At 53.2% G+C, this 23,431-nt stretch overlaps 3 protein-coding genes across 6 annotated transcripts; 2 read left to right on the top strand and 1 right to left on the bottom strand.

Annotated features, from left to right (window-relative positions):
• LOC307226320 (beta-1,3-galactosyltransferase 5-like) lies at positions 1–4,525 on the top strand. Of its 2 annotated transcripts, XM_079995065.1 has the most exons (3): positions 1–19; positions 829–1,630; positions 2,135–4,525. In XM_079995065.1, the coding sequence occupies exons 2-3, from the start codon at positions 1,268–1,270 to the stop codon at positions 2,801–2,803; spliced, it is 1,032 nt and encodes a 343-aa protein (XP_079851191.1). In that variant the 5' UTR covers positions 1–19; positions 829–1,267; the 3' UTR covers positions 2,804–4,525. The 2 variants fall into 2 exon arrangements, with proteins under 2 accessions (XP_079851191.1, XP_079851190.1); XM_079995064.1 differs by lacking the exon at positions 1–19 and having other exon boundaries at positions 494–1,630.
• LOC307226326 (uncharacterized protein) lies at positions 4,478–9,521 on the bottom strand. Of its 2 annotated transcripts, XM_079995073.1 has the most exons (5): positions 9,452–9,521; positions 8,023–8,394; positions 6,654–6,803; positions 5,575–5,724; positions 4,478–5,006 (listed from the first exon to the last, which is right to left on the bottom strand). In XM_079995073.1, the coding sequence occupies exons 2-5, from the start codon at positions 8,366–8,368 to the stop codon at positions 4,663–4,665; spliced, it is 990 nt and encodes a 329-aa protein (XP_079851199.1). In that variant the 5' UTR covers positions 8,369–8,394; positions 9,452–9,521; the 3' UTR covers positions 4,478–4,662. The 2 variants fall into 2 exon arrangements, with proteins under 2 accessions (XP_079851199.1, XP_079851200.1); XM_079995074.1 differs by lacking the exon at positions 9,452–9,521 and having other exon boundaries at positions 8,023–8,493.
• A 4,402-nt stretch (positions 9,522–13,923) lies between these two features.
• LOC307226325 (B-cell differentiation antigen CD72-like) lies at positions 13,924–19,879 on the top strand. Of its 2 annotated transcripts, XR_013843355.1 has the most exons (7): positions 13,924–14,188; positions 14,463–14,552; positions 15,245–15,547; positions 17,302–17,471; positions 18,365–18,447; positions 19,264–19,630; positions 19,676–19,879. XR_013843355.1 is itself a non-coding variant. In XM_079995072.1 (6 exons), exons 1-6 carry the CDS (start codon positions 13,960–13,962, stop codon positions 19,385–19,387), a joined length of 999 nt encoding a protein of 332 aa, XP_079851198.1. In that variant the 5' UTR covers positions 13,924–13,959; the 3' UTR covers positions 19,388–19,666. The 2 variants fall into 2 exon arrangements, 1 of the variants encoding a protein (XP_079851198.1); XM_079995072.1 differs by lacking the exon at positions 19,676–19,879 and having other exon boundaries at positions 19,264–19,666.
• The last annotated feature ends 3,552 nt before the right edge of the window (positions 19,880–23,431 follow it).

Genomic DNA, 23,431 nt, shown 5'->3' with positions numbered 1-23,431 from the left:
TTACCTTCCCACCAGAGTGGTACCTATTTATCTACTTGCACTTTGACATGCTTTCGAACTGCTAGGTTGGCAGGAGCAGGGACCGAGCAATGGGAGCTCACCCCGTCATTGCAGGGATTCGAACCGCCGACCTTCTGATCGGCAATCCCTAGGCCCTGTGGTTTAACTCACAGCGCCACCCGCATTCCTATATTATATTAATATACTTCTTCTCAATTATATTTCAGTTCAACAATTACGTTGATAAAATACATATTTTGTTATGTGCGAATGGCTTTAGATCCTATTAGATCGATCAATCATATATAGCACAGGCATAGGCAAACTCGGCCCTCCAGGTCCTTAGCTAGGGGATCATGGGAGCTGTAGTCCCAAAACATCTGGAGAGCCGAGTTTGTCTATGCCTGATATAGCATATATTCAACCCAAAAAACAGTGACAATTTGTTGTTGACAAAGGACAGCTGGACATAGAAAGGGCCCCATGACCTTCAGGAGCTGAGGGCCTCATCCAACCCCAATCAGGCCCTGGTTAGAAGAGCCCTCTGGATCAAGGCAAAGGGGGCCCATCAGGTCCAGCACCCTGTTCTCACAGGGGCCAAGCAGATGCAGTCATGGGGAAATCCGGAGGCAGGATTTGAGTACAAGAACAGCCCCCTTCCCTCCTGGGCTTTCCAGAAGAATTCTGGAATTCCTCCTTCTCCTCCAGGAATGTGTCCCATCCTCTTTTCAAGCCATCCAATTTGCAGGAGGGAGTTCCATAGTTTGACTAGGCGCTGTGCAAGGACGTATCCCTCCTTGTGAGATTTGCCTTTTTTCTTTTGCTTAGGAAATGCAAGAGGAGCAGGAGAGGCCAAGGCCGGGAGCATCGATAACCATCATGGATCTGCTGCCCAGCCGCTGCAAATCTGCCAAAGGCAGCAGGGTCCCCGCGTCCCGCTCTCTGGTTCCCCCACAAAGCGTCCTTCCTATTTGCCCTCCCTCCGGCCAGCCGAAATGAAGGGCCTGCAGGTGGCATTCTGGAGAGCCCCCCTCGCCCTGCCTGTGGCGCTCCAGTCCCCCTTTGGCCTTGGCTGCCGTAGTCAGAGGCCGGGTGGCGCTGGGCCTCGGCCCCTGCAGATCTCCTCCCTCTCGCGGCTGCCCTTTGGCCGGCCAGCCTGCGCCCAACAGCCAAGAGCAAAGGCCAGCACTCTTGCCCAGCTGCGTCTCCTTGCCTCGAGCGGCAGGATGTGACCAGAGGCTGCCGGGACTGCCATGCCCCACTCCCCATGGCCCCCCGGTGCCCCTGGGGCTCAAAGGGTCTGGCCTGCCTCTGTCTCCTGCTCTCCTCCATCCTGCTCTGGTGCCTCCTGCTCCTGGCCGATGGTGCGCAGAAGCTGCTGGGGGCCTCCAGCCCTTTCTTGGCTGCCTGGCAGGAGCCTCCCCAGAGGACCCACTCTGGAGCCGGAAACGCAGCCCGCCCGGGGATGGACTTTGGACCTCTGTTCTCAGAAGCTGGCTGGGAGCCGCACTGTGAGCCTGGACAGGTGCTCTTAATCCTTGTGACGTCGGCCCCAGGAAACGTGGAATCCCGGCAGGTGATACGGAGGACCTGGGCTGCACGAGAGAAGCCCCAGCCTTACCCATGGCAGGTCGTGTTCCTTTTTTTAAAAAAAATATATTAGGAATTTAAACAAAACATTATCTTAAAACATATCATCCTTAATTTCCCCCATTTTCCCTCCTCCCCCTCCCTCCCATAAAACAACCCCCCTCCCCGCCCCCCTTGACTTCCCTCAGTTCCAATCTCTGGTTTCTCTATAAATGCTATTCTCTTCATGTTACAAAATTGTATAAAACCTTAATTTGTCTAACTGGTTATTATCAATAAAAGGTTTGTGAGTGTTATTCAAAACCTGCCAAGGAGTCCAGTTTGCTTTGTTGCATCTTTAGATACTTTCTAAAGGGTTCCCATTCATCTTTAAAGTCACAGTTATCCTTGTCCCGTAGTTTATGTGTCAATTTTGCGAATTCTGCATAGTCCATCAGCTTCTCTTGCCATGATTCTTTAGTCGGGATTTCCTCAATCTTCCATCCTTGTGCTATCAAGACTCTCATGTCACATACATGAAGATATTTTTCAACTTCTTTGGCAGGTTGTGTTCCTGGTAGGCCGAGGCGCAGGTGAGGGGGCCTCTCGGCAGATCCAGCAGGAGCAGGAGGACTTTGGGGATGTCCTGGTGGGGAATTACCTGGACACCTATCGCAACCTCACCTTGAAGGTCCTGCATGGCGTCCGGTGGGCCCTCGCCCGCTGCCGGCCCAGCTACCTCCTCAAGACGGACGACGACTGCTTTGTCAACACGGAGCGGCTGCCGGAGTTCCTGGGCAGGCAAAACACCCTCCGGAGCGGCCTCTATGCAGGCTCCGTCTTTGCCCGGGAGAAGCGGAAAGTCATCCGGCATCCCTCCAGCAAGTGGTACGTGCCAAGGGAAGCCTATTCCCCGGAAGAATACCCGCCGTACGCCAGCGGCATTGGCTACGTCCTGTCCCTGGACGCAGCCGCGAGGATCCTGCAGGTGGCAGAGAGTGTCCCCCCCATCCCGGTGGAAGACGCCTACGTGGGCATCTTGGCTCATCGGGCCGGGCTGCGGCCAAAGTCCAGCGCCCGCTTTGCCAAGCAGAACGCCAGGTGGCGAGTGTGCAACTTCCGCTACCTGATGGTGGTCCACAGCCTCAGGGCGCCAGAGCAGGAGCTGGCCACGCGGAGAATGCGGGAAGCCCGGCACGCCTGCAGAGACAGGCCGGAGGTCACCAGGTGGTGAGCTGGAGAAGGCAGCATTGGGGGGCGGGGGCCTTGCCCTCCTCCTGTTCCGAGTTCGGATCGCAGAAAGAGCCTAGCGCTGTTCTCCTCAGGCTCCTTCCCCAACACCAACCTCCTGCTAGAGAAAGCAAGTCCTGCTGGCATTTTTTGGCTGAAAAGTGGGATGTAAAGGAAACAAACAATATTCTGTAGGCCCAGCAGAACCTGGATGTGCCAAGGGCCTCTTGGCAAAAAAGGGAGCCCCAGGAAGAAACGAGGCTCCACCTTCAAGGCTGCCAGGCACCCTTGGCCCATCTGACCCAACACGGCCCACTCTGATCGGCAGCAGCTTTCCAACATCCCAGGCAGAGGGAAGGCCTTGTCCCTGGACTTGGTCCTGGAGCGTCCCGTACCTGGAGGATGTGATCCAGCACTGGGTGCTTTCTTTGTGCCTGTTGCAGCAGCCGGAATGAGGACTGCGAAGCCTGCAGGAAACTCTGCATCAGTTGGGCAAAGCGCCCTCCCCTCACACATATAGTGGCACTTCAGGGAGCAGAGGGGGCGGCTGTTTTGCCAGGAGCCACTCAGGCAGATGTACACCTGACAGCCCACCTCCGGGCATGTGAGAGAGGGACTGCGAGGCACTGAATAGCTGCAATTCCTGCATTTTAGCTGCAATTCCTGCTTTTTAGCTGCAATTCCTGCATTTTAGCTGCAATAATTCCTGCATTGCAGAGGTCAGACTAAATGGGCCTTTGAGTCCTTTCCCAAACTACAATTTTGAGATTTTGCAAACAGGCATTATTAACAACACATGCTAATCCTAACCCTAATCCTAATCAACAACTAATCCTAATATTACTCATTAGGATTACTAATTTCAACTAGAAACTCATCTCAGCTCCTCCCGGTATTTTATAGCCCATCTGTGGTTTCTGATCTGTAAAGTGGTGCTTTTTGGGTGGAAGGGGAGGACACCCCCACCCCCCCACCCCCACCGCCTGGAAGAGTCAGCTCAGCTTGTTGGTGCTGCAAGCTGGAAATGAATGGGGCAAGATATTCTCTCCCCACGCTGGGGGGCTGGAGGGCAAGCACACACAGCCCTTGGCCCTTCAGAAAGACCCAGAGTCATGAGTCCTAATGGACGGAGGGTTTCTTCCCCCTTGGGGGATGCTATCTGCCTTTTATCTCCTTCAAGGCTTATAATTTTGCAGCAATCAGCTTCTGTTCAGAAATGGTTCTGGTTCTCCTGTGGAATAAGCCTGTGTCACACCACTTCAGACTCTAGGCAAAGGCTTATAAAAGTGAAGTAAAAGCAATACAGTGGCACCTCGGGTTACAAACGCTTCGGGTTACATGTTTTCAGGTTGCGGACCATGGGAAACCCGGAAGTACCGGAAAGGGTTACTTCTGGGTTTTGCCACTCATGCGTGCGCAGAAGCACTAAATCATGCCACGTGCATGCGCAGACACGGTGCTGCAGGTTACGAATGCTGCAGGTTGCGGACGTGCCTCCCTCCCGGATTACGTCCGCAACCCAAGGTTCCACTGTAAATAAATAAATCCCTGCACGTTGAAAGCTAGGATGTCAAGAAGAGTAGAATAACATGTCCCTCCCAAACATGCCAGGATATTCTCAGCCCTCCATTTCTGAACACTGCTCTGAGGTTTCTGCACAGGAAAGAGGCATAATACATTTCCTCATTTTTAAATTTTATTGAAAAAATAAAATTTTACAAAAGTCTGGAGGTTTTTCTCTAAGGATACAAACACTGACCTTGGAAAATGCCCCCCCCCCGGCACAGAGGGGCAAATGGAGTCCCTCGTGCTGCCCCTGTCCAAATCTGATGGAATCTCAAAAACTTGGGAGAGGGAGGTGGCTCAGGGTGGGGCCGAGCCGTGAGGCCGGAAGCCCGCGGCAGGTAGCAGCCAAGCTTCTTCCTTGAGGAGGGGAGAGGCAGGTGGGGCCCCCGGGGAACAGGGCTGGGACGGGGCCCCGTGAAGAGGGGTGCGGATGCCGTACGGATCGGCCGAGTGTGCATGGCTGTGGAGCAGCAACTCGTTCAGAGTCTCGCCCACCTGCACCAGGTTGTCCGAGATGACGTGCAGGTGGGAGACGGTGTCGCTGGCCAGGCTTTCCAGGAGGAGCTGCTGCTGCCGCGACGTGCGCAGGATCTGCACCAGGATCTGCTGCATGCTCTGCAGGAGGCTGACGATGCCGGGCCCTGAGAGGGGAGAGAGGAGGCGGGAGCAAGGGGGGAGGTCAGGGCAGACACCACCCAAGGGGGACCTCTCCAAAAACACCAGAGAGAACGGACACGTTTTCTGTAGATTTCAGAAGGAGATTTGGAAGCCCGGGGGGGGGGGGTTCCTATGCCATTTGTAAATGCATTTCAGGGAAGGCGAGCAAATTGCCTTGTACGAATGCATTCTCTTCCCAGAAGAAATGGAAAGAAGAGGTTCTGAGCTGAGCATCTGCAGACATGAAAAGTAAATAAGGAACTGCAGCAGTTGTTTGCGGGGTCACTTGGGCCCCAGGCAGTTTGTGTACATGGCTTTTTCATTTTTCTCATTCCCTCCAATAGGACCCCAAAATCTGTAAAAACAACAACATAAACTTTTCCCTAGATGGGGCTGAAATGCCACATGTCAAATCGCACCTTGCCACAATCGAGGGATGTTGGGAGAATGTGGAGTTGCAGAAGACGAACACACAAGTGTTGTTCAGTGGTGTTGGGGTGCTTTCAACCTCACCTGTTTTTGGAGCACTCAATCCAAAGAAGTGACGCTCACCTTGACTGTCTGGCCCAGAGGGCTGCCCATTATCCGCTGCTGCCTGTTCCTCTCCCGCAGTCTCAGGCGAGTCCTTCTCTGCAGCGCAGGCTGGCCGGTCCGGGCTCCCTGGCAAGGGCCTCAAGGAGCCCTCGCAGGCAGAGGGGGAATCTGCAAGATTCGGCAAAGGGCTCATGATTCAACTCCTGCAGGCAACCCCCCTCTCCTTAAGAGCAGAAGAAGAGCTTGCTGGATCAGGCCAGGGGCCCATCTAGTCCAACAACCAGCTGCCCCACTGGGAAACCCAGAATCAGGACCCAAGAATAAGAGCGACTCTCCCTTCCTGTGGTTTCCAGTAAATGATACAGTGGTACCTTGGTTCTGAAACAACTTGGAACCCAAACACTGCAAACCTGGAAGTAAGTGTTCCAGTTTGCGAAATTTTTTTGGAAGTCGAACGTGCTCCAGTTTTGAGTGTTATGCTTCTGATTTAAGTGCCACACTTCCGTTTTGAGTGTTACGCTGAGGTCTGTGTTTTTGCTATTTTGCATTTTTGTGGCTCTCTGTGTGTGTGTGTGTGTGTGTGTGTGTGTGACTGTATGGAACCCAGTTCGGCTTCTGATTGATTGATTGATTGATTGATTGCGTGAACTGCATTGTTTATTGCTTTCATTTTTCAGTGTACATTGTTTATTGCTTTCATTTTATGGATCAGTGGTCTCTTTAGATAGTAAAATTCGTGTTAAATTGCTGTTTGGGGTATTGTTTTTAAAAGTCTGAAACGGGTTAATCCATTTTGCATGACTTTCTATGGGAAAGCGAGCCGTGGTTTTGGAACACTTTGGTTTCGGAACGGACTTCTGGAACAGATTCAGTTTGAGAACCAAGGTACCACTGTATTCAGAAGCATTGCCGCCAGTGACCATGGAGGCAGAGCAGAGCCAACACGGCTTCGTAGCCACAGATCTCCCTCTCCTCCTCCAGGAGTTTGTCACTTCCTCTTTTAAAGCCATCCAGATTGGTGGCTGTCACTGCCTCTCCAACAGAGGAGCAGATTCCTTGGTGTGTTCTCCCCTCTCTGCCTTCAGCTATACACCTACCAGCAGCCTGACACGCAGAAGCTGAGCAAGTCAACCGTCTCCCACCACACAGATCCTGGGTTTTGCTGCCTGCCATCTCTTGTGGCAAGGACAGAGATGGCTTGGCCTCTGGGTCGCCCCTGTCCTTGTGGGGAGGCAGCATCCCTAGATCTGGAAGGAAAATGGACTCATAAGGCAACTCTCATAGGACAGCCATTGGCAACCTGGTGTCCTCCTATGTCCTCCCATTGGTTTGGACTACAACTCCCATCAGGCACAGCATGGACGGCCATAGGATACTGGCGGCAGCAGAGCTGTGCTGTCCAGAGCTGATGGGAGCTGTAGTCCAACACAATGGGCCACAGGTAACCAAGCAAGACAGCAGTCGACAAGCACAGATGCAAGCAGCACATTTGATTAGGATGGGCACTCCGTGGTTTTTTAAAAAATACATATTTCAACAAAGGAAGGGGGGGGAATGACAAGCAAACAAAAAAGGGCAAGGAAGAGGTAAAGAGGCAAAAGAACTTCAACAAGAGTGGTCTACAAGGCCAAACAGGAGATTGTTCTTGCAGAGAAAAAGCCCCATGCCAAGCTGAGCAGAAGCAGGGCAGATCTGGGGGGCTGAGGGCAGGATAGCCCCTCCTCCTCCTTGCATGCAAGCCACCAAAGCAGCCCCTCATCCTCACGGATCTGTCTCCACCCAAGGTGGCAAGTGGTGCTTGGATGGAGGAAGAACCACATGACACAGATAGATGCGAGCAGAAGAAAAAGGCTGGAATGGATCTGCCTTGCTGCTGGGAATTGGCGCAGGTCATAGCTCCAGATCCATTCCAGCCTTTTTCTTCTGCTCGCGTCTCTCTCTCTGCCAGCTTCTCTCGATGCCCATTTTTTTAAAAAAGCATTAGGCCTGGGTACGCCCCACACACCCCACATTCACCCCTGTGTTGCCAAGGCACTGGCATTCCCAGTTAGCTTCAGATGGGGCCAGTAAGTAGAGAAATTTTCATGGCTTGAGGCCACACAGCTCCATCCTTTGCAAATCCAGGGCATTTCTGGTCTTTCTCTTTAAAAAAAAAAAATGAGTCCCTCCCTCATTCTTGTGGATAAAATGTTTGAACCTGTACAGGTAACAGCACCTGCTCAAACTGAGAGGGTTTGTTCCTTCCTGTTTCTGACCGAAAAAGCCCCCGGGGGTGGGGTGAGCAAGAGTAGGGAGGCCTCTGCTGCTGCTCTCTCACCCCTCCTCTCCCACCACCTGCCTCTTTCTGCCACCGTACCTGTTCACGTCCCCCCAATCCTGGGTGGTGCAGAGAGGACCGGGGCTCCCCTGAAGCCCACCCAAAGCTGGCTAAGGAAGGGGGGCAGGGGGGAGAGGAGGCTCCCTTACCTGGCAGTCGCCTCTCCCCAAAGACAGGTCTCCCCGCAGCTTCCCAGATCCTCTTCATGGTCTTGTAGTGGGGGGGTGCCTGTGGGGCGCGTCGCCCCCCGGCCTGCTGCCTCTGGGTCTCCCACTCGGAGTAGAAGGCCTGCTTAAGGGCCTTCCACTTGGAGCGGCACTGGGCCACGTTGCGGCTGTAGCCGGCCAGGGCCAGCCGGCGGGAGATTTCTCGCCAGAGGGCCTCGTTGGGGCGCGAGGTGGAGGCCATCAGCAGCGTCACTTGCCGGCAGCCTCCGATGAACGCCAGGAGGCAGGTGATCTCCTGCTGGGTCCAGGCACGGCCCCTGGGCATCATTCAGGGCAGCTCTGTGGGGTGGGCACCTGCAGGGAAGACGGAAAGAAGGGGCTGGCAGAACCAGGGCGGGCACCAGGAAGGAGCCAGATGGGGCACCAGTCCCAGGGTCAGCTGGAAACCAGGGAGCTCTGCTGGGAGGGGGGGTTTCACCAGACTCCCCCTTTGCTGCCGCCATCAGGCTCCCTCATGCAGGCAATGATGAGGCCCCTGCAAGACCTCCTGCTTTGGGCCTCGGCTGCCCCTTGACCCCAAACAGCTCCCTCCTCTGGCAGCCTGCCTGCCTCCCTCTTCAGCATCCCTGAATGTGGCTCCTGGACTCCCCCCACCTCACAATTCCCAATTTCCCAGCAGCTGGTCCTGCTCACTTGCCTCCCACTGGGGTGACAATACTGAGCCAGCTGGACCCAGCCTCTGACTGGCCCTATGGCCATTTCCCACGTAGGGCCCAGCTCAGAGGGTCTCTGCTGGCATCTCCGGGTGGGCTGGGAAGGTGCCCTGCCTGAAACCTGGGAGAGAGCCTCTGCCAGCCAGTGTCAATAATGCTCAGCTGCATGGCTCAGCACAAGGCCAGCCTGGTATGCCCCTCCGTCTCGAGGGAAGGACACCTGTCTGGCATGCAGAAGGACTCGTTCTGAGCTGGAGGGACCAGGCAGACGAATAAGCCCTGCCTAGCTGCATGGGGGAATCGCAGTTCACGGAGAGCGGCGCCGGCAATTGCGGAGGAGATTTCCCCCTGCGACTCTATCTAGGCTAGGCTGGGCGAAGGCAACCTAGGGCCCCCTTCTCTGCCCACCCGACCCCCGGCCAGGCCAGGCCCCCGAAGGGACTGAAGGCCCGAGGCCGCTTCCGGCAGCCCTTTGTTTTTCCAGAGGGCGCAGCAGCTGGCGGGCGCCCCTCTGCACACGCTCAGAGGCCCTGTCTGCGCCGGGGCAGGACCAGGACTCCCGGGCTCCGCCCGCCCGCCCGCCCGCCCGTCCTCCTTCCCTGCCGGGGCTGCAGCTGAGCTGCCCGGCCAAGCGCAAGGCGCGCGCCCGGCGAGGAAGGGAGCGCGAGCCCGCCTCTCCCGGCTCCGGCTCGCCTTACCTGCCGCTGCGCTCGGGGTCCGGCTGGCCAGCGGCGGCTCTGCGGATGCCCGGCCGCGCCCGGTCCCTCGCCCGCCCGCCCGCCCGCCCGCCCGCCCGCGGCGACGAGGCTCGGGGCTCCGCATGGCCGGCCGGGCGAGGCTGCGCAGGAGCAGGGCGCGCGCGGAGGCGGCGAGGGCAGCAGCAGCAGCAGCAACGACGACCCCGCCCGGCCTGTCGGGGGGCTGCACCCGCCAAGCCTCTGCCAGCGAGCAAGCGCGACGGGACCCTTTGCCGGGGAACCCCTTCGGGGGCAGAACGAGGACCCCCTGGCTGCGCCTCTCCCAGCTGCGCAACGCGGCCGCCCTGGCTGGACCCCAACCCTCTCCACCGACTCCTCGGCTTCTGGCTGGACCCCAAGCCTGAGGGAAGAAGCCCCTTTCCTCCCATGCCAGCCTACCGGGACCCCAAGGAAGCTTGGAGAGGGTCCTTCTCCGCGCAGCGCAGCGTTAAACTGCGGAACTCGCCCCCTCGGGAGGCAGCGATGGCCGCCCACCTGGAGCGGGGCATCCCTGGAGGAGGCGGCCAGCTTTGGCTGCAGCCACAATGGCCGGGCTTGGCCTCGCTGGAAAGCAGAGGGGAGGGGCTCTTGCTCTGGGGCGCTGCTTGGGGGCAACTGGCTGGCCACTGGCCACTGGGAGGACAGGACAGGAGGCTGGACTAGAGGGCCTGATCCAGCTGCAGACTCGCTCTTAGGGTGGCAAGAAGGGAGAGGGCCTTTGCGGCTGCCTTGCTCCCTGCTGCTCACCTGGCACCTGGTGGGCTCCAGGGTGGGCTGAACCAAAGGCAGACTGTTCCAGAAGCTCTGCAAACACCATCTTGGTGGTCAAGATAGCCCCACAATTAACTTGTAGTGGTTGCAGCAATGATCTCATCTATATTTATATTTATTTGCTTTGATATTCTTTGTTTTTAATATTCTGTGCGGAGCTGCCCAGAGTGGCTGGGGAAACCCGGCCAGATGGATGGAGATACAAATAATAAATATTATTATTATTATTATTATTATTATTAGCTGACTTTGTCTTATCACTGAGCTTGGGGTGCTGGGCTCTGAGTCCAGAAAGAGGAGCTACCTGTAGGATTGGGCTATTTGGCACCTATCCCCTCATCTGGTCAGGTGAAGCGATGGGAAGTCCTGGCCAAAGCGATGTCTGCTGCTTTGTGTCTAATGAATACCTGCACATTGACTTGGGTGTGGACAAGCCGCCTCCTGGCTTCTGTGGCCGTCCTGCGTCTGTAAAGCCTGGGAGGCCCGGCTGATGTGCTGCAGGTCTGCACCTGTCTTGAATAAAGCACTAGAACTGATCTCTCCAATGTTTCCACATCCCTTTTTGGTATCCCTGCACCCAGCCACTCCCATGAGTCCTCCTTTGGGTCTGGCGAAAGCCCTTTGGGATGTTGTTGCTCCTGCTCTTGGGCCTGGAGTCAGTGGGGGGGTTCTTTAGCAGGGACCCTGTCACGGTCGCCACGTGTGGGGGGTTGGTTTCAGCTGAACCCCATCCCAAAGCCGAAGCTGTGCATTAAGTGGCGCACGCCTGTGGAGCACATCAGAGACACAGGCCTCATATCTGGTGCCAGCACACGCCTTCATTCCAGCCATTACTTTTGTCGAACCAGAGCGATTCCAGCTAAATAGTGACACCCTCCTTGCACTGCAATGCCCCACAGATGAATTGGATCCCAGAGGCACCCACAGATCAGGTGTTCATCCACAGCACAATGCAGCAATGTAACAATTAGACCTCTGCCCCCTCCCCAAATGGGAGGGGGTCCCGACTTGCAATATCACAACTGGCACACTCAGTGAAAGCACAGCCAGCAAAGGCGGCAGGGCAGAAGGCAGCCCTCCTTTCCGGAGGAAGCACCCTCGGGGCAGGTGGAAAAGGAGCCCGCCAGCAAACTTCCTGTTTCAAAAGAGGCAAAGTTGGGGACAGGCAGGGGAGGATCAGCGCTTATCCTAGGGTTACCAGATGTCCCCGTTTCTCAGGGACAGTCCCCAGATTTGTGAATAAGCCCATGGACAAATCCCATCCCCGGAATGTCCCCGGATTTCATTTAATGTCCCCAGCAGCTTCTCAGCAGCCCGGAGCAGTTGGCTCTGGCTGGCTTCAGGAGCTGCTCGGAAGTCCCCATATGATGGTGGCGCAGGGGCTCCAAGATGCAGCTTCTGGGCTGCCTCCACCTTCCCTGACCCCAGCAACCCAGCTGGGAAGGGAGGCTTCATGCTGCCTATCGGAGCTTGTGTGCAAGAAGGAGGGGGCAGGAATCTCTCAGTTAGGCAACGGGAAGCCTCCCTTCCCAGCTGAGGGATCCCCGCCCCTCCTGCTTGCAGCAAGTGGGAATGGGATTGGGGCTTCTCGGATGGGAAGGGAGGCATGGCGCTGCCGGAGCCTCGCCACCACTGCCGCTCTTGGCCCTCCTTCTCCACCTTCCATGCCTGACCCACCACCTCCACCGAAGAACCAACAACTCGGGCGCTGCCCAGGCTCATGGAGAAAGGAGATAGAAGAAGAAGAATAATAAATTTTATTTATATCCCGCCCTCCCCAGCCAAAGCCGGGCTAACAACAATAAACAAGGGCTAACAGCAATCAATTGTTGCCTCAGAGGAAGGGGAAACGTGGCGGTTGAGGTCAAGGCGGTGGCCGCCCCTCTGCCACCCCCATCGCTGCAGCATCAACGTCCTGAACGTGTAGTATTTATTTAATTAGTTAGTTAGTTAGTTAGTTAGTTAAAGTCCCCCAAATTCATTGAAAAAAATCGGGTAACCTTAGCTTATCCGCCATGCAGTTTTTGCAATCAGGATCACTCCCCTTGTTGGCGTCCCACAATCTTCCCCTGCAGGGGGGGCTGGGGGATGTTTTGATCCTGGGGGTGGTGTCCGAGGGCAAAAGAGGCAACCACCTTTCTGAAACGAAGCGCTGGCTCTAGACTTGACGGAGCTCCAGTGAAGGTGAATGGGGGAAGGTTCACGCCGCGCAGTTCAAGTGTGGCACCCCCAGGAGGCAGAGATGGCTCCCAAATTGGGCGGCGAAAAGAGGATGAGAGGAATCCCTGGAGGGGGAGAGAGCTCTGTCCATGGATCCTGGCCGCAGTGGTCACAGCTGGGGGCAGCAGCGCTTCCAAATCCCAGTTGCTGGAAGCCATAGGAAGGGGCTATTCTCTGGTGCTCAAATCCTGCTTGCGGGTTTCCCATAGGAGGCATCTGGATGGCCACGGGGGGGGGGGGGCAGGATGCTGGCCAGGATGGGGCGTTGGCCTGATCCAGCTGCAGGCTCTTCTTATTTTCAGATTTGTTTCTGGCAGCACCTGCCTGGGAGTCACATCTGCAGCGCCTAGGGCTCCAGGATGGAAGGGGGGGGGAGGGGGCAGGAATGAGAGAAAGTGACAAGGGGAAGGAAAACAAACACCCGAGAGGGAGGTTAACAACATTTCCCTTCCCTAGTGCTTGCAGGGGACTACATGTCGGGAGGGGGGCAGCATCCATTCCATAAGGGGTCAAGCCTTTAATGGGGGATGAACTGCAGGCAGAACCATTTTGATTATTTAAAAAAATCATGCCACATGTTGCCTTCAATTTTTTAAGTTCCTTTTGTTAACAGAGAAATCTGAGGGCTCTCTTGGACAAAAAACAAGGACACCAGCCAGGAATCCCAGAGCAAAACAGCAGCCAGGAGGCTTGGTCTTCATTGAAGACTGTCGAGACAGGACTCCCACCTGCCACCAGGTGGAACAAGATGGAGGCCCCAAACAAAAGAGAACCCAAACTTTTATTAGCTGCTCATCCCCATGTTACACCCCCCAAAAACTACATCACTCATACATCATGAAAAGGGAGGTCTGGTGGCAGTAATCTGAGCATCCTGGACCCTGCCCCGTGGTTCCCCTTGCCCTCCACCAAACACCCATCAAGTGGAACAAAAGAGATAATTACATTTCCCTCTTTCCCAGCCAAGTTCATCACACCCTATTAAGTTCAATTAATAATAATACCATATAGCTACTATCATAGGAAACATAGAATTTCAGAGTTGGTAGGGACCCCAAGAATCATGTAGTCCAGCCCCTACAATGCAGGAATTGCACCTAAAGCACCCCTGACAGATGCTCAGGGTTTGAAATATCGCTCTGTACAAAAGCACCACCAACAAATGCAACCAATTGGGGAAGGAAGCAGCTGAGAAAGAGGAAGCCTCACATTCTCTGCAATGCTCTGCTGCTCTGCTGTGCACGGGGGGGGGGGGGGGATGCCTTGGGTCCCTTGACAGGCTTGCATGAAACTTTGACTTTGCATGCCAAATAGACGAGACACCAAGTGCCGTAGGAAGTCTGGTGCTCGTGGTTGGTTGACAGACCCTGTCAGATTTCAGTTTCTTTCACTTACCATCAATTTCATCTCTTCTGAAGACAGCTCAGGAGCAACCAGCCAGCCAGTTCAGGCACAGCAGGGCCTCTCCCCACCCCAGGATGGCACAGGATGTGACCTACGCTGACCTGCAGTTCGTGAAGACCCCTCCGGAGAGGAGCCAGGAGAAAGGCACATGGAGCCAAGTGGAGCAGATCCGGATGCCCCCCTCCATGACTGAGCCCTCGGCTCCTCTTCCAGACCCCGGTGAAGGAGAGCTGACCTATGAGAACGTCCAGGGACCCCCCTGCCAGGGGGAGAGGAATCCCACTGCCACAGAGGGAACAAAAGGTGAGTGCCAGCCAGCTCTTAACCCACCTGGATCCTCCACCTGCAACGAGGAAGAGGAGGAGGACTGGGGGAACTTTGGACATTACTTATCTCTGCAGAGGAGGAGCCAGTCTGTTCCTTCCCCACAACTAAGAAGCTTGGGCCTGACAGGGAATTGGGGGCTGCCTTCAGCTCCCTGTCTCCGCACAGCCCTCCCTCCAGGATCTGGCTTCCTTTGAGGGTTGACCCCATTCCACAGGAACCCCAAACTGACCCCACTGAGGTTCTCTTCCAGAGTCAGACCGTCGGACCTGGTACGCCATCCTGGCATTGTTGGCCGCCTGCCTCTTCCTTCTCACCGCCGCCATAGGACTGGGGGTCCGATGTGAGTAGCGGGTGCCCCCTGCCCAAGCCCATTGAGCTGATAAATGGGGGAGGGGGGAAAGCACCCTTAGATGTTTCAGCCGTTTGATTCAGAGCTTTCCCTGGAGCCTGGGCTCAGAGACAGAGAGCCTGGCACCCTCCAGGCAGAGGGCCTTCTTGGTGGTGGCACCTGCCCTGTGGAACGCCCACCCATCTGATGTCAAGGAAATAAACAACTATCTGACTTTAGCAAGACATCTGAAGGCAGCCCTCTTTAGGGAAGCTTTTAATGTTTGATGTTTCATTGTGCTTCTAATATTTTGTCGGGAGCTACCCAGAGTGGCTGGGAAAACCCAGCCAGATGGGCAGGGTGTAAATAATAATAATAATAATAATAATAATAATAATAGACTCCAGTTCCCATCAGCCCTGGCCAGCATGGCCAGGGTCAAGGGGAGCTGGGGCCCCACATCATCAGGAGCACACCTTATCGTCTCCCCTGTTGTAGGAAATGTCTGTATAATACATAAGACATGCATAGCCCTTGTTTGCATATCTCTGAGCAGCTGTTCCATTGGGCCAAGCCAGCCTGTGTCTCCCCCCATCCAACAGAGGCTGGCTCCTCTCTGCCACACTGCCTGCCTGGCACCTGAAGGTCCCACCTCCTCCTCCTCCTCCTCCTCCTCTCATGTCGCCCCTGCTTGTGCTCTGCAGACTGGCAGGTCTCACGGCAGCTGCAGCAGGCGACTGAAGATGGCAGTGCCCTGGAACGGAGAATGGGCTCCCAGGAGGGCAGGCTGGCCCAGACCCAGGCCCAGCTGGAAGAGGCCCAGGAGGAGCTCCACTCCACCAACGGGAGCCTGTGGAGCTGCCTGGCTGCTGGGAACAGGACGCAGGAGCAGCTGAGGCAAGCCAACCAGAGCCTGATGTTCACGCAGAAGGAGAAGGATGCAGTTCAGCAGCTTCTGGACCAGACCATGAAGAGTATAGAGGACACCAAATCTTGCCAAAACATTGGTATGCCTAAGCCTAACCCAGAGCTGCCCAGAGAGGCTGGGGAAACCCAGCCAGATAGGCAGGGTATAAATTATTATTATTATTATTATTATTATTATTATTATTATTATTATTATGGCAAGGCTGGCAGGACACCCCATGTGTCCCTGCATCCCCTTCCCCTGCGGTGGTGGACTTGGCTGAGAAGCTCATATCTGCTCTGGCAAGAGCTCCAAGCCTGGCCTACATTTTACTTCCATCATCCTTCTCCATCCAATTTTCCTTTAATGATAGTAGATCATTAAATAGTAGATCAGAAGCCGCAATTTGGTTTTCAAATGTTTTGGAAGTTGAACGGACTTCCGGAACGCATTCCGTTCGACTTCCAAGGTACCACTGCACTTTATCTAGGGGGGCAACTATGCCCATGGCAGGATAGGGAGTACCATACGGTACAGCCTTGAGTTCCTTAGAAGAAGGGCAGGGTTTAAAAAAATCTCAAAAACCCACGAGGAGGACCAAGCTACACTCTGTACGCTTTGGCTGCAACTCCATTATGTGCAGAAGAATGCAAGTTGCAATGCTTCCTCCCGGTTAGAGTGAAGCATCTGGGGGAAATATAACAGGAAGGAAGGAAGAAAGGAAGGAAGGAAGGAAGGAAGGAAGGAAGGAAGGAAGGAAGGAAGGAAGGAAGGAAGGAAGGAAGGCTATCTCAGCTACCTCCCTCCGGGCCAAAGAAGACTCAGCTTTTTGTTCATTGTGCTTTCCTTTTGTGCTACTCGAGTGCAATTAGCTGGTGGCTAGGAAGAACCGGTCACTCTTCCCTCTTGCCAGAGGGTATCAGGGAAAGGTCCTTTCACAGCTCTCAGTCTTCTGATGAAGTGGCTGTGGCGATCACACAGGGTCCCCGGACGTTGAACGGTCTATTGATCCCTGTGCCACCACTGTGCTCGCTTCCCCGCTGCCACCAACCCGTTACTCTCGGGTACACACTGAGTCCAGACAGTTTTTTAAATTGAACCAAATAAACAAGGTTATTTTATAAACATTAACAAGTTTATGGTTTCTCAGAAAATATTCCTGTCAGTATCTTAACTTTAGTTTCTTTACGAGCCTATACCTTCCTAACACCTTCCTGACTGATTATCTCAACTGTTTGACTTAACAAATTCTCTCCCTCTCTCACATCAGACTAGCCCAACCCACAGACTTACCCCCTCTCTCTCTTCTCAAAACAAAATAAAAAAATTCCTTCCAGTAGCACCTTAAAGACCAGCTAGGTTAGTACTTGGTATGAGCTTTCGTGTGCATGCACACTTCTTCTTCAGACCAACACGGCTACCTATCTGTAACTCTCTCTTCTCAGACTGACTTCTCAGCCACCCTAACTCTAACTCCTAACTCCTCTCCTTGGGTTCCCATTGGTTATTTATTTTCCAATTAGTTAACCCTTTCCTTATGAACCCAGTATGATGTCACACACCTAGGAGGGCAAACGCTGCAGTGGCGCCAAACACAAGCGGTGCTTGGGGGCAGAACTGATGCCCTCCTTGAACATGGTCAGCTCACCCCATTTCCCACTTTGCCTGAATTAGAAATATAGGCTTGTTTCTGTCTGGGAATGTGTTTGAAAAGGGTTCTCTCCCTGCATCAGCCTGAGGCCTTGTCTCCACTGGGTCCCAGCTGGGTGCCATTTGGGTCCCACCCTAAGCCGGCTTGAAACCACGTGGCTTTCAGCTCAACGCCTTCCTTTGACCTTCTCTTGTCTTCCTTAGGCTGTTGTCCCCGTGGATGGAATCTCTTCAGGTGGAAATGCCTGTGGATTTCACAGGAAATGAAGACTTGGGCGGAAAGCGAGGAAGCCTGTGAGACCATGTCATCTCAGCTTCTTGTTTTAAAGCCCTGGAGTGCAAAACAGCTATGGGGTGCCACATTCATTGATAAGGTAATAACTTTGGGGTGTAAATGCCTCGGACTTTAGGGAATGGGGCTGCTGGTGCTGGGGAGTCAAGTCCAGAGTCTAGCAGATCATGAAGAAATATCCACCAGGACAGGGAGCAAGGGGGAAGACATAACCCCTTGATTTCTCAGTGCACTTGCCAAAGAAACACCATAGAACTGGTGGGGATTCAGTGGGTCACTCTAGCCCCATATGTAGATTGGGAAGAAGAATGTGCACAGGATCTGCTCCTGAAGAAGCTGTGAGCATTTTTGCTCCATATACATAACCTCCAGTGGGCCATTCCTCGCTGAATTGTGTACTTTTGAACTTCTGGGGGAAGGGGAGGTATATATTTGGGAGACTTTGTATACTGACCAGGGAATGTTTATATACTGACCAGGGAATGTCAGGGGTGCTAGACTCCTCTAAATTCAGAGAAAGTCAGAGAGGCCGAGCACAAAGGAATCCAAGGCAGCTGTGGTGAGAAACAAGACACTTTGGGGGTGTTGATGCTGTGAACCCCTCCATCACAGGCTCAGGTTGCATAAAGGTGCACTGCAAATAGACCATATGTCATAAAGACATCACAGTCTCCTCTGTGCCTCATTTCCAAAAGGAGACACAAAGCCTGGGTGAGCGCCTGGAACCCTTGGGATCTCACACCACTCAGAGATTGGGGCTCAGAGATGCAACACTATGCCTTGGCTGCAGATAAGAGCAGCCAACTCTCCAGTCCCAGAGCTGGGAAGGGGTGTTGTGGAGGATTCTGGGACGGGTGTCCTGGGGACTGTTAGTAACTGTATTGGTTCTGCATATATGAGCCTCTTAAAACGGAGGAAGGAGAGATCCATTGGGAAGGAGGTCTTTCCCTGTTAATATTTTATTCTTTCTCCTAGAGTGATCAATACTGGATTGGACTTAAAAGCTGGAGCTCTTTCGAAAGCTTTTGGAAATGGGTTGATGGTTCGGACTTTGGACAGTAAGTGGAATAGAGACTGTCCCTTTGCTCCCCATCAAGTCAGATTTGCTGAACAGAGCAGAGTTCCCCCTGTCAGCCCCCCCCCCCCCCCCCCCCGCATCTGCACCCTGCAGCCTTTCCGCTTCTTTTAGGGCTCCTCCTCACGGAAACACGCTCTTTACCAATGGAAACAATTCTGCAGAAAACCCAGGCTGACATTTGCTCACTGGGCAAAACTGGGCTTTCTGTGGAATTGTTTCCATTGGTATCCCAGGAGAAACTGAAACATTTCTGAGGTTTTCTGGAAAGTCTTATTTTTCCCCCAAAAGTGTGTCCAGCCTACCTATTCAGAACACAACTTTTCCAGGACAATAATTTGGGAGCAAAGCAATAATTCAGATACAAAATCAGTCCAAGTGACCCTGAAGGCTCTGCTCTGCCTCCACGGTCTCTGAATTCCAGGGGCTGGAACCACATGAGGGGAGCCTTGCTTTGGAGTGTCCCGTTGGGGGCGTCCGATGGGCCACTGTGAGACCAGAATGCTGGGCTAGATTTGCCCCCCTCCCTTGCCCTGATCTAGCATGTAAATTGGGCAGTGCGTGTGAGAGTGGATCTGGCTGAGGGACTGGATTAGGCCAAATTTGACCGGTGCCCCCCCACCTGCTGACATCACAGTGACCTCAGGTGAGCTTTTTGGAGCTGTACTTCCATCATCCTCAGTCAGCATGGATGATGGACAGGGTTGGTGGGAGAGCTGAAGCCCAGAAACTCAGATAATGATAAATGGTGAGGAGGGATTGGGGCTTTGTGCCTTGACTGTCATCTTTGTCTTTCTAGAGCTGAAAGTATTTGGACTTGTAGCGGTTCTAGTGGCAACTGCGTTCAAATGAGCCAAGGAGCCCTGCAATGGTGTCACTGTTCAACAAAAAAAAGATACATCTGTGAGAAGAACGCTCAATAACCACAGCCAGTGTGAGCTCAGTAGGGCCAAAATATGTCCAAAGACCCCCGACAGGCAAGGCCTTCTCCTTTTCCCAGCAATGAACCCCCTTCCTGCCATCAGGCCTAACTTTTCTACTACATACACTGAATGTGTGTCTTGTGCTACTTGTAACAGCCATGGTCCCCCCATCCACGAATCCTGCGAACCATAGTTTATTAGGGGTGTGGAGAGACCCCCTTCACAGAGCTACAGTTCCCAACTGTGTTGGCATCGCCGAAGAAGAAGAAGAAGAAGAAGAAGAAGAAGAAGAAGAAGAAGAAGAAGAAGAAGCTGTAGTTGTAGAGACCGATAAGGGAGAGACATGTTTTGTTGCAGGTGGGGCAGAGGAAGGTGCCTGGTTGTGTTGCTGCAGATGCACCAGGGCGTTCCTTCTCTCTTTGCTCCTCCCAGCGGTCATTCCTCCTTTGGTCACTGCTGTGGAGACACACCCTCAGGTTTGCTAGTAAAGATGAATTAGTAAAGGGAACCCTGACCATTAGGTCCAGTCGTGGCCGACTTTGGCCCTCATCTCGCTTTATTGGCTGAGGGAGCCGGCATACAGCTTCCAGGTCATGTGGCCAGCAGGACTAAGCCGCTTCTGGTGAACCAGAGCAGCACACGGAAACGCCATTTACCTTCCCGCTGGAGCAGTACCTATTTATCTACTTGCACTTTGACGTGCTTTCGAACTGCTAGGTTGGCAGGAGCAGGGACCGAGCAATGGAGGCTCACCCTGTCGCGGGGATTCGAACTGCTGACCTTCTGATCGGCAAATCCTGGGCTCTGTGGTTTAAATCGATGCATGTCTAAAAAGTGTGTCACCAACAAGAACAGTTTGGAAAGCTGTGCCTTCCAGTGTCAGGCTCCGAATGGTTCCCTTCAGAGAGGGACCTCCTATCGTCTCCCTCCCCGAGGCCGGAGGGTCAGGGGAACATTTCCAAGGTGACACAGCCTCTAGAGGGCCACTGCTAAAGCCATTTACAGTGGGACCTCTGGTTGCAGACGCTTCAGGTTACAGACACTTCAGGTTACAGACTCCGCTAACCCAGAAATAGGACCTCGGGTTAAGAATTTTGCTTCAGGATGAGAACAGAAATTGCACAGCAGTAGCCGGAGGCCCCATTAGCTAAAGTGGTACCTCAGGTTAAGAACAGTTTCAGGATGAGAACGGATCTCCGGAACAAATTAAGTTCTTAACCCAAGGTACCACTGTATTGGATTTGGAACAGATGAAAGGAAAGGGTGGTTTATGGTGAGCTGGCAAATGGCTTTATTCTCTCTCTACTCACAGAAAAGTCTTGTTCTTTTTGTTTTGTTTCATTCTTCAAATTGTTGCATTTTGTGTTTCTGGTATTGTATTATGGTTTGTTGTTGCTGCTTTTTGCTTTGTAAGACCACTCAGGAAACTGTAACTTTCAGGCAACCGTGTAACAAATTTTATTTATAATTATGAAGATTATACTCTTGTTAAGAATACAAATACTAATACTAGTAATAATAAACATAAGATTGGAAGTGAGTGTGAGCTCATGGCTGGTCCCTCTCCTTGGAGAAATGCTATAACAAATCAATGGACACCCCCCCCCTCTCTCTCTCTCTCTCTCTCACACACACACACACACAGAATGGGAACTTGGCCCTCCCCAGTGACATCCATTTGCTGGAGTCCAGGGCAGGACATGCTTGATGCTTCATGCAACACTGAACCATAATAGGGTGGGATTCAGCTTAGAGTAGACCCCTTGAAATGACTGATTTACGGCTACTATTTCAAGGGCTCATCTCCACTTCCACTGGTGCCAGGCCTGTAGCGTTCCCAAAGCAAAGGAAGGATTGGACTCTGACTAATAGAATACACACGAGGCTTGACCAGCAAGACTCTGGGAGGAGGTGCCAGTAATAAATCCTGTCCATCCCTCGGCCCAGGTCGTTTTATTCACAAAAGAACTTTTTACACAGTGTTTGTAAGAACCAATCATATTTCCTTTGAGCATTTCAAAAACCCCACATGGGACAAAGTCAGATCAGAAGAAATTCTTTTAACTACAAAGAACCTATTTCCTACTTGAGCATGCATATGTAGTTCAGAGTGAATAAAAGCGGAAGCAAGGAGGAATGCTTTTAGGAAAACCCCAGAGCTCATAAACAGCAGTAAACACTATTTACCATCTCCTTGTGAACTCTCTTCCTGGCCCTTAAGATCTATCTAAAGATTAAACTACATCCAGGCTACCTTCTATCTTGATGACCCAGGATGCCTGATGAACAACTGGCCTGTGTTTTAGAATGCTGATAGGTGCCTGTCAGGCAGAGAAATAGGACAGAGATGCAGAGGCATGGATTGGTCAGAAATCAGATCAAAATGGCGCAAACCCAGCCAAGGCCATGCTTTCATGGCGGACACAAATGGCTTGCTCCATATTTTTTATAATTCCTCATAGCAATCCCACCTGATCTCTACATTGCCTAGAAACCACATGAGGATGGAGGGGTTTTATCAGGCAACAAGCTTGGCATGCGTCACCAGTGCGATTCTGCCTTGAGAGACAATGGAGTGCGCCGCTGGGGGAGAAGTCAAACTGCTGCATTAGCAGCAGCAGCAGCAGCCAAGTGACCCCTCTGGGGCGCAAGCCTGGCTGGTGGGTCTGGGGGTCCTTCTCTCTCACCTCACTGACGTGGTCCAGAGGAAGGCAGAGCAAGACGCTGGGCACCAGCCTGGCTGCAGGCATTGCCGGAAAGAGGCGTACAACCATCTTAGGGACTCCACTCCAGATTTGTGAGCCTTTTCTTCCGCCGAAGGTGTCCTGCAAGGCGGCAGAGGTTTAGGATCAGAGTCTTCCTTCTCCTAGATGGGCTCTCTTCCCAGATGGACCAGCCCCACCTGCCCCTCACTTCCCTCTTCAGCACAGGCAGAAATCGCCTTCTTGACCCTGGGACCCCCTCTGGGTCTTGGCCACTCAATTTCCAGAGCCTGTCTTCACATGCAGGGAGATTCAGGTGGTAGCCGTGTTGGTCTCACGCAGTCAAAATTGTCCAGTAGCACCTTAGAGACCAACTAAGTTTGTTCTGGGTATAAGCTTTCGTGTGCATGCACACTTCTTCAGATACACAAAAACAGAAGTCACCAGACCCTTCTATAGAGAGGGAGGGAGGGGTGGGGTTTTTCTCAGAAGGGTAGTGGGAGATGGGTGATTGACTCAGTGGGTATGGTCAACCTGTGGTCTGCAATTAGTCCTACAGGAAAAAGCAAGGGATAGTATGCAAATGACCCAAAATAGCTTTAGCATGTGTAATGAGACAAGAATCCAATATCTGTATTCAGACCAGGGTAAGTCACATGCAGGGTAAGTCCCTAACTCCTCGTGGGTTGGAGACCCATCAGCTCTGTTAGGAGTTCGGCCTACCCTTGAGTAGGACCCTGGCAGAGACACATGCCCGACTGGCATGTTCCCTCCCTCCTGGTCTTTTGTTCGGGAGCTTCAAAAGCTTTCTTCTGCCTGAACGTCACAGCAACTGATGCCAACCGACACCGGCACACTTAGGGATCCGCAGAGTTTGTGCATCATGCGTGACAGACCTCAGCAACACAGCATATTGGCTAATCTACTTTATTTACATATAAACACACACGGAGCACTGCAACATGGCTCCCTCTCTCTCCAGCATCAGGCAGCAAAGAGAGAAAGAACAAAGGACAATAGTCCCACTTCACGGATCACAGGAACACAAACATCCTGTCTCTGTCACTTCCCACTTTGTGGTGTCAAAACATACACCGTCATGTGATAGACAACAATCCCATGATTGCAATCATGGAACAGGAATTCTAACAAGCTTCCCTCACATTGTTTAGCTGGCTGCTTGAAACCATTCCTGGGGTGTAGCCACTGCCACCTGCTGCCAGCTTCTAGGAGCCACAGGTAAGAGCCACTCTTCTAGAGCAGAGTGCAGGGTGGGGACCAAACATGCTCAAACGACCCCAGAAGGAGCAGGATACGTCCCCCACCAGAGGTCCTACCCCTT

Source organism: Podarcis cretensis (genome assembly GCF_951804945.1).
Source record: "Podarcis cretensis genome assembly, chromosome: 11".
NCBI classification, from domain to species: domain Eukaryota; kingdom Metazoa; phylum Chordata; class Lepidosauria; order Squamata; family Lacertidae; genus Podarcis; species Podarcis cretensis.
Note: the sequence above shows the minus strand (reverse complement) of the source record. Positions and strands in the feature narration are given on the sequence as shown.

Excerpts from the sequence above, each read along its gene's own strand:
- LOC307226320 (XM_079995065.1), top strand. The coding sequence starts at position 1,268 with ATGGCCCCCCGGTGCCCCTGGGGCTCAAAGGGTCTGGCCTGCCTCTGT. Across the intron at positions 1,631-2,134 it reads CCCAGCCTTACCCATGGCAG|GTTGTGTTCCTGGTAGGCCG; the intron begins GTCGTGTTCCTT and ends CTTCTTTGGCAG.
- LOC307226326 (XM_079995073.1), bottom strand. The coding sequence starts at position 8,368 with ATGATGCCCAGGGGCCGTGCCTGGACCCAGCAGGAGATCACCTGCCTC. Across the intron at positions 6,804-8,022 it reads TGGGGAGAGGCGACTGCCAG|ATCTAGGGATGCTGCCTCCC; the intron begins GTAAGGGAGCCT and ends TTTTCCTTCCAG. Across the intron at positions 5,007-5,574 it reads CTCTGGGCCAGACAGTCAAG|GGCCCGGCATCGTCAGCCTC; the intron begins GTGAGCGTCACT and ends CTCCCCTCTCAG.
- LOC307226325 (XM_079995072.1), top strand. The coding sequence starts at position 13,960 with ATGGCACAGGATGTGACCTACGCTGACCTGCAGTTCGTGAAGACCCCT. Across the intron at positions 14,553-15,244 it reads CATAGGACTGGGGGTCCGAT|ACTGGCAGGTCTCACGGCAG; the intron begins GTGAGTAGCGGG and ends TGTGCTCTGCAG. Across the intron at positions 15,548-17,301 it reads CAAATCTTGCCAAAACATTG|GCTGTTGTCCCCGTGGATGG; the intron begins GTATGCCTAAGC and ends TGTCTTCCTTAG.